This window comes from Aedes albopictus, chromosome 2 (genome assembly GCF_035046485.1).
Source record: "Aedes albopictus strain Foshan chromosome 2, AalbF5, whole genome shotgun sequence".
Lineage (NCBI taxonomy): Eukaryota > Metazoa > Arthropoda > Insecta > Diptera > Culicidae > Aedes > Aedes albopictus.
Window position 1 is genome coordinate 95,281,890 of NC_085137.1, and position 9,598 is coordinate 95,291,487.

The 9,598-nt window shown below is 46.4% G+C and overlaps 1 protein-coding gene and 1 pseudogene across 1 annotated transcript; one reads left to right on the plus strand and one right to left on the minus strand.

The window, feature by feature from the left end:
• The first annotated feature begins 206 nt into the window (after positions 1-206).
• LOC115255535 (uncharacterized) lies at positions 207-1,545 on the plus strand. The gene has a single exon (XM_029853662.2). The coding sequence runs from the start codon at positions 489-491 to the stop codon at positions 1,536-1,538; it is 1,050 nt and encodes a 349-aa protein (XP_029709522.1). The 5' UTR covers positions 207-488; the 3' UTR covers positions 1,539-1,545.
• Positions 1,546-6,617: 5,072 nt separating this feature from the next.
• On the minus strand, positions 6,618-8,676 carry LOC109424602 (uncharacterized; annotated as a pseudogene).
• Between the last annotated feature and the right edge of the window lie 922 nt (positions 8,677-9,598).

A 9,598-nucleotide genomic window follows, 5' to 3' on the forward strand; every position in this document is an offset into this window, starting at 1 on the left:
ATCTCACACTCTATTTGTTTCTCTCCTGATTCGCTTCGGTGGAGTCGGTGGCGAGCCGTTCGTGTTGCGTTCGTTCCTAGTGCCCCGTGCTCTCACTCAGCATTGGGTTGTTGGCGTTCTTTTTGCTATTTTGCATCGCCGACATTCGGGTGAGCGAATGAGTTTTCCCATGCTTGGAGGCGATCATACCACAAACGAAGATATTGCGGCGCTCATCTTAAATCCACATTGAGCGGCGGCGGTAACGCGCAAGGGAGATACCCGCGATACAGACGCAATGTCAAAATCGTTTTTGTTTTGGGTTTTCCTTGTCAACAACATTGCTAATGAACAACGCGAGTCGAAGTGGTTTTGATCAAAAATCGACATAATAACAAAATTACGGTAAGATATTTCATAAAAGTTCGTGATAAAGTGCTCTATAAGTATTATTTCCAAAATTTCACCAGCTTTACCAGCACATCGTACGTTATAGCCTCCAGTGTGACATGGTTGGAATCCGTGAAAACGTTTTTGGTCAACATGCATCCGTAAACACGGTTTACCACTGCCTTTACGGGTATTATTACTTGGGAATCAGGAAGTGTGCATTAGCTAAAATTTATGCCAAGCACCACACCACGATCTCCCAATGGATTCGCCGGTACGAGGAAAATAAGTATTTCGGACGGAAAGAAAGGGCAAAAGTCTACCTGCAGTTTGGAGCCAAAGAACGATCCTGGATAGTAGATCTGTACAAAAATTGCCCTATTCTGTACCTGAACGAAACTAAAGAGCAGTTTGAGAGGACATTTCACAAGGCCATCAGCACCGCATCTATCAACAGAATCCTTCACTCAGAAGGTTATAGCTGGAAGGTCTTGGAGCGAAGGGCAATCCAACTGCGGCAACAAGATATTTACCGGTTTCATTCCGATATGAGCACCGTAAGTTGGGACATCCATAACCTAGTATTTTTGGACGAAGTATCCTTTGATAGTCGAGGAATGCTCCGGAACAAAGGTTATGCCCCTGTAGGAGATAGGCTGGTATACCGTGGGGAATTCATAAGGCGTCCTAGATGCTCAATGTTGAGTTTTTTGGGAAGCAATGGCATTATTGAAACTTTTTCTACCGAAGGTACTTTTACTAGAAAAGTATTTTTTGATTGCGTTCGTTCATTTGCCCTAAGCGGAGTGGTAAAACGTCACCCTGGTCAGTATAGTACTTGGGTGATGGATGGAGCACGTATCCATTGTCACAAGGCAATTGTAGAGTATTTACGATCGTTAGGTATCAATGTCATATTTTTACCTGCATACGCTCCGTTTTATAACCCTATCGAGTACGTTTTTGGGTACCTAAAACGATATCTGAAGAAGACATATATTGAAAACAGCTCCAAAGATTTGACTATTACCATTTGTGAGGCATTGGCGCATTTCAAAGACTATGATTGCTCGAAAATTTTCAAAAAGTGTGGATACCTTCCTGGGGGAAGTTTCGATCCCAGTATTGGTTTGGGCCAAGATATGAAAACGTTTGGGTTCAAAATGTGAATCAACCATGGAATCAACCATTGATGAATGTAAACTTTTGTTATGTAATGAACTTCGTGCTATTCCTCATTGTTGTCAATAAAAAAAAACAATTATCCATGGTCCAATGCACGAATTTATGCTGGCCTGCTTACTCTCACGCGAAATTTGACGTTTGAGCGGTGCCGACACCGCTCAAACGTCAAATTTCGCGTGAGAGTAAGCAGGCCAGAATAAATTCGTGCATTGGACCATTCAGTTATGCATTTTATTAATCGATTGAAAAAAAAAACTCATTGGTTATGCGAATTCAACAAGGTTACTAAAAGGAATTCATGACTAAAGATGATCCACGTCAATGCAATCCGTTACTGATTGAGCCAACTCAACCGAAAATCGGTTCTCTCTAACCGACACTGAGCTGTTCATGGCCGTTAGCATATTTTCGAATTCAGCCTGTTTTTCTTGAAGCATTAATATTCGTTGACCCATAACAGATGTAATATTCAGAAGTTGCTGATGGTCGTTGCTGAGGTCCTGCAGTACTTTCACGTATGCCTTGTTAACCGTAGAAGCCACCTGTAAATCCAATTTCGCCTTTTCCAACAGAACGTCACTGTGAACAGGAACCGTACTGAATAACCCTACAATATGCTGGGGCGGAGTCTGTTGCACCAATTCGTCTCGCATGTTTAAAGGTTTACTGCAAATCCAAAAACTTCTCGAGCCTAGCTATTTAGCACTGTAGTTGGAGGAAATGCCAATGCAGAACCCGTAGCTTCCGGGAAGGTAAGCCCAGCTCCCTGGGTTAGTGGGTTGGTGTCAGGCCCTGCGAGCCAGCCGTAAAAAAGACTAGCACCGGAAAATCAACAAGAGAAGAATGCGAACCGATACCAATGGCGACGACCACAGCGACGAAAAGGGACTTGCGATTGGAAGCTCGGTACGTGGAACTGCAGATCTCTCAACTTCATCGGGAGCACCCGCATACTCGCCGATATACTGAAGGACCGCGGGTTCGGAATCGTAGCGCTGCAGGAGGTGTGTTGGACAGGATCTATGGTGCGAACGTTTAGAGGTAATCATACCATCTACCAGAGTTGCGGCAACACACGTGAGCTGGGAACAGCTTTTATAGTGATGGGCGACATGCAGAGGCGCGTGATCGGTTGGTGGCCGATCGACGAAAGAATGTGCAGGTTGAGGATCAAGGGCCGATTCTTCAACATTAGCATAATAAACGTGCACAGCCCTCACTCCGGAAGCACTGATGATGACAAAGACGCATTTTACGCGCAGCTCGAACGCGAGTACAACCGCTGCCCAAACCACGACGTCAAGATCATCATAGGGGATCTAAACGCTCAGGTAGGCCAGGAGGAGGAATTCAGACCGACGATTGGAAAGTTCAGCGCCCACCAGCTGACGAACGAAAATGGCCTACGCCTCATCGATTTCGCCGCCTCCAAGAACATGGCCATTCGTAGCACCTTCTTCCAGCACAGCCTCCCTTATCGTTACACCTGGAGATCACCACAACAAACGGAATCGCAAATCGACCACGTTCTGATTGATGGACGGCACTTCTCCGACATTATCGACGTCAGGACCTCTCGTGGCGCTAATATCGACTCCGATCACTACCTGGTGATGGCTAAACTGCGCCCAAAACTCTCCGTTATTAACAACGTACATTACCGGCGGCCGCCCCGGTACGATCTAGAGCGACTGAAGCAACCGAATGTCGCCACCGCATACGCGCAGAATCTCGAGGCAGCGTTGCCGGACGAGGGTGTGCTCGATGTGGCCCCTTTAGAGGACTGCTGGAGTACAATCAAAGCAGCCATCAACAACGCAGCTGAGAGCACTATCGGGTACGTAGAACGGAGTCGACGAAACGATTGGTTCGACGAGGAGTGCAGAGCGGTTCTGGAGGAGAAGGATGCAGCGCGGGCGGTAATGCTGCAGCATGGAACCCGACAGAATGGGAAGCGATACAGACAGAAGCGGAAGCAGCAGACCCGTCTCTTCCGGGAGAAAAAGCGCCGCCTGGAAGAAGCGGAGTGCGAGGAAATGGAACTGCTGTGCCGTTCACAGGAAACACGCAAGTTCTACCAGAAGCTCAACGCATCCCGCAAAGGCTACGTGCCGCAAGCCGAAATCTGCAGGGATAAGGACGGGAGCCTCCTGACGGACAAACGTGAGGTGATCGAAAGGTGGAAGCAGCACTTCGACGAGCACCTGAATGGGGAAGAGAATGTAGGCACGGAGGACCAAGGCAGCGGAGGAAATGACTATGTTGGTGCAGCAGAGGACGGGAACGAACCAACTCCCACGCTGAGGGAAGTTAAGGATGCCATCCACCAGCTCAAAAACAACAAAGCGGCTGGTAAGGACGGTATCGCAGCGGAACTCATCAAGATGGGCCCGGAAAAGTTGGCCACCTGTCTGCACCAGTTAGTTGTCAAGATCTGGGAAACCGAACAGCTACCGGAGGAGTGGAAGGAAGGGATAATCTGTCCCATCCACAAGAAAGGCGACAAGTTAATGTGTGAGAACTTTCGAGCGATCACCGTTTTGAATGCCGCCTACAAAGTGCTATCCCAGATCATCTTCCGTCGTCTTTCACCTAAAGTAAATGAGTTCGTGGGAAGTTACCAAGCCGGTTTCATCGACGGCCGGTCGACAACGGACCAGATCTTCACCGTACGGCAAATCCTCCAGAAATGCCGTGAATACCAGGTCCCAACGCATCACCTGTTCATCGACTTCAAAGCGGCATACGACAGCATCGACCGCACAGAGCTATGGAAAATTATGGACGAGAACAGCTTTCCCGGGAAGCTGACTAGACTGATAAGAGCAACGATGGACGGTGTGCAGAACAGCGTAAGGATTTCGGGTGAACTATCCAGTTCATTTGAATCTCGACGGGGACTACGACAAGGTGATGGACTTTCCTGCCTACTATTCAACATCGCCCTGGAAGGTGTTATGCGACGAGCCGGGCTCAACAGCCGGGGTACGATCTTCACGAAATCCAGCCAATTTGTCTGTTTTGCGGATGACATGGATATTATTGCCAGAACATTTGGAACGGTGGCAGAACAGTACACCCGCCTGAAACGTGAAGCAGCAAAGGTCGGACTGGTGGTGAATGCGGCTAAGACAAAGTACATGCTGGTAGGTGGGACTGAGCGAGACAGGACAAGCCTTGGCAGCAATGTTACGATAGACGGGGATACTTTCGAGGTGGTAGAAGAATTCGTCTACCTCGGTTCCTTGCTAACGGCTGACAATAACGTGAGCCGTGAAATACGAAGGCGCATCATCAGTGGAAGTCGTGCCTATTATGGGCTCCAGAAGAAACTGCGGTCAAAAAAGATTCACCCCCGCACCAAATGTACCATGTACAAGACGTTAATAAGACCGGTGGTTCTCTACGGGCACGAGACGTGGACGATGCTCGAGGAGGACATGCAAGCACTCGGAGTTTTCGAGCGACGGGTGCTAAGGACGATCTTCGGCGGCGTGCAGGAGAACGGTGTGTGGCGGAGAAGGATGAACCACGAGCTCGCTGCACTTTATGGCGAACCCTGAATTGTGAGAACCGCTAAGTCGCGTGCGTGTTGTGTATAATCGCTGTTCAATTTTCGTATTAAAATAGTGTGAATTGTACCCTAATTCAAGCAAAAATTGTGTTCAGTCGAAAAAGAATTCTCGGTTGTATCGAAAAGTATAAACTCTTGTGAATAGCATTTACACGCTGCTCTAAAACGTCGGAAATTTTTTCCGATTTGTGGTCAATAACGACGGCCCATTATTGTTGTCATCTGCTTGTACTGCTTGAGTTACCTGTACGGACTATACAATGGCGCGCAGATTTGATTGTGGCAAATGCTCTTCGGCTATCGGCGCATGGGACGAGAGGATTGAGTGTGACGACTGCGGCGTTCAAAACCACTTGAGTTGCACGAATATGAACATATATCAAATGCGAGTTTGCGTTGATTTCAACAATGTCCTCTGGTTGTGCGAAGATTGCCTCTCGTCATTCCGCAAGCAGCGATCTGCACCAACAAATCAAAAGATCGCGTTGGTTGAAAAAACTCCTGAAATCAATGTGGAACATACAGTGTATCAGCTTCAGTCCGAATTCGCAAATATTAAGCAGAGTTTTGCCGAATTGAAACGAACGATAGTTTGTGACCAAAATTCCGATAGGAACCCGATAATTCCTACTACATCTACACCACAAAGAAATTGTGGCTCCGAAAACATTCCATCGCTTCAATTGAACGATTCCTCTCAACTGCAGATGGGATCTAATGTTAAAATGGCTTCTGCTGGATCCCGCAAATTATGGATATTTTTTACAAGGGTCGCTAAACACGTTTCAACCGATATCATGCGAAAAATTGTGGGTGACTCTTTGCAGCTAAATGGCCAACCCGAAGTTATTAAACTGGTACCGCGTTGGAGCAATTATGAAAATCTACGCTTCATCTCATTCAAAGTTGGCGTTGATTGGCAGTACAGAGATAAAGCTCTAATGGACTCAACCTGGCCGGCGGGACTGCTGTTTAGAGAGTTTGAACATCGTGCATCTTCTTATTGGGAACCATGAACATTTAGAGTGTCGTTGACTGTTTGGACTGTTGTGTAGAGTGTAGAATTGTGTGGTCTTGTATTGTGAGCTTTATGTTAACCATGTCTGCTGTACTAAGTATGTTTAAACTATGTAACTAGAGAGTAAGATCATTGGGGCTAGTTAAGCCTGTTGATCAAGGAATTAAAATAAAAATAAAATAAAAAAAAAAAAAATAAAATAAACCCAGCATCCAGAAGGTAGCCAAAGCCGGAAGGATACGGTGGGCAGGGCATGTTGCAAGAATGCCAGACAACAACCCTGCAAAGTTGGTGTTTGCTAACCATCCGGTTGGTAGAAGAAGGCGTGGAGCGCAGAGAGCACGATGGGCGGACCAGGTGGAGCGTGATCTGGCGAGTGTTGGGCGTGACCGACGTTGGAGAGCTGCAGCTGCAAATCGAGTATTATGGCGGCAAATTGTTGATTCAGTATTATCATGAATTTGATGTTAACTAAATAAATAAAAATAAATGAATGCAAATCCAATTGGCCCAGCATCCCCAATTGACGTCATCAGCACTCAAGTATCTTCCATGCCGTTTCTTAAGATCTTCCTTCACTTGATTTAAGGACGATATCGCTTCTGCACCTGCTCGATCCGTTGTCTGTGACCGTAGGAGTTGGCTTTCAACTTGATTCCACTTGTGAAGAGTCGACACTGCATCGGAATACTTGTACAGCATCACAGTCACATCCTTCGTCTGCCAACTTTGGAGTGTATGGTAGAGTGCATCGCTTGCTGATTTTATCGTGGAACGTCATGAACTTATCACGGTCTTCATACGTTGGTGGATGATCCCACTTAAGTTCATTTGTCGCGTCAGTTGAATCCGGAAACACCACACCCCGATCAATAAACTTCGAGCAGTACTGCCAAATCTTCACCAGCACATATTCCGCAGAGCTTCCAGAAATTGCGATGTCCCCACATCGTTCGAATGATTTCTGATTCTTGAACTTTTTTTCAAAAACTGTGGCTTGGAATCGATAGTCATCATTTTCCTTAGATCCATCCGGTAGATCAACCAGCTCAGTGAGGAGGCTTCGTTTTCCAGATTTGTTCGCCTTTCGCTGAAATTACAAGCAATCAACACCAGTACTTCATACCTAAATATGCAAATAAACTTACTCGTTTCGGTGGCTTAGATGGTCCGGCTTCCGATAATGGATCAGGAGTACAACTATCGGCACTGCTTAGCTCTCTTATTCCTTGTTCCGCCGATTCGTCCAAGTATTCCACGTCATAAGCGAGAGAGTCCCAATCGGCGCCTGGTGTAAAGTCGACGGTATCGTTGTTTTTTGGAGTTGTGGCAATTGAATTATTTGATTGATGTGCATCGCTATTGTCGCCTTCGGCATTTCCTTGCGCTCCCGGATTCGGATGTGGTTGAGATTCGTTGCCGACACAGGAACCACCCGTCTCCAACTCCGATCCTCCTGGTTCCATATCTTCGTTTCTGGCACAAGAAATCACTCCACGAATGCAATGTCTGCACTGGTTGCAACGTAAGAACTTTCTACTATCTGCTGCACGGACGGAGCAGTGAGGATGTAAACAAAAACAAATCGAATCAAATGCCCGGGGTTGGAGTCACTAAATCAAAACGCAGTAGCGCAGTTGACGGTAAAAAATCACAAGGCTGGAAAATGTGTAAATCGTAAAAGTTGATATGCCTGTATTGTAATAGTTGAATATAGGATGAGATTTAAAATTATTCTTTAGTTTTATTTACCAAACAAAGTAGCTGTTGATAAACATTTCATGAACTTGATGTCTCTGTCACCATGAGTGACTTTTATAGACCTTGCGCTAGTATTTTGTCAACTTGCTCGAGATAATCGCATTCTGTGGATTTTTCTTGCAAGGCACAATACAGACGGAGCAGTAATCATTTTTTTCGGTACCACTTTCGTTTTCATCCTTTCGCACGCCCCTCTTGTTTTGTGTAATCGAGCACTTTGGTGAGCCCCTTGAACGGGCGAATTGAGCGAACTGTCAAGCGACTTGTCAACAACTTTGTATATAAACATTGAAAGTTTTTGCTTTTTGCCACGGAACATCAAAAATTTATACGAGTCGGTTGGAGTAGAATTCCGGACTTGGCCCGCCGACAGATCCAGGGACTAAAGGGGTCTAATCGACAACGTTTGAGGAGGCTTCGTCAATCTGAAAACCGGATCGACCGAAAAGTGGTTCAGGAAACGCTGTGGCGGCAGTGCAAGTTGGACCACAAAACGCGCTTCTCGCCGACGGATGGATTCGCGAATTGAGTGCCGGATTACGCGTTGTGTGTTGGCAACTTGGTTGACAAGGCCAGCGTGGGAATATTCGAAGCGACTGGTACGGCGCTGTGCGACAAACGACCGCTGAATAATAATCCAAACGATTGGTTTTTCATGCCGGTGGATGTAACGGCCGATCAAAGCAAATGCATTCGGAAGATGTTTTTGAGCGAAGCTAACGGCGAAGGACGTCCATAGGTGGGAAATTGTTGAAGAAATTTCCGCTAAGGTAAGACATAGGAGGGCAAGTTTGCATATATCTTATTTCTCCGATTTCTCAACGAATTTTACTTTTTTTTTTCATACGCATCCAGGGTGAAAAGCAGAAAATTGTCCACGCGTTGCACATCATCGTTGTGGGTGGCCTGGAAGTTTGTGGCCTACTATTTGAAAAATAAAACATCCTGTGCAGCAAGCTCACCAAACCCATCCATCAAAACATGCTTCCGCTGTTCGGCGGGTTCCGGTCCGGATTCTTTAGTAAGGTCTCAATCCACGAGCTGATCGACGGCGCCAAAGTGCTCGGAAGCGGCTTCGAGCGTTTCGACGGGCGGAAACTAAGCGGTTCTACATTCCCTGAGGGTGAGTGAGTGCGCAGACCGATCCGAAGGGAGCCGAGAAGCAGCTGGAATTTGGAAAGGCTTCCGACAGCCGGATACTTTGGGCCTGGAGCAAAACCAGCCAGATCTAATCGTCGGCGCAGCGGTTCGAGGCTGCCAAAGAACCGAATCTCGTCTTCCGGCGGGATTTCGATGAGTTTCGAGAAGTGATTCACATGAAGTGATGCTAGGTAGTTTCGGAAGCAACTACCTACGCAGTTTATGAATTTGAACTTTAGCATGTGTTATGATTTGTGCTCATTTTACAAATGGAGTGACGTAACGCAGCTCGACTCGAATATCGAAAATTCCAGAAGTTTTTGGTTAATCTCTTCCCGCTCACGACTTTTTTCAATGTTTTGAATAGCACTATAAATTCTTTGAATAAAAAAATGCTCGTAAATGCTGAACCGTTTTATATCCAATCTTCTGGGACATATCCAGAAGTGTACTGTTGAAAAAACAGAAGATTCTCGCATCACCATGCAATTCGGGAGGATCTGGAGAACCTAGATAGAACTAACCTTTTTGGACCTTTGGAACACCTTTGG

Bases quoted from the DNA above. Each gene is read 5' to 3' on its own strand.
- LOC115255535 (XM_029853662.2), top strand. From the start codon at position 489: ATGGTTGGAATCCGTGAAAACGTTTTTGGTCAACATGCATCCGTAAAC.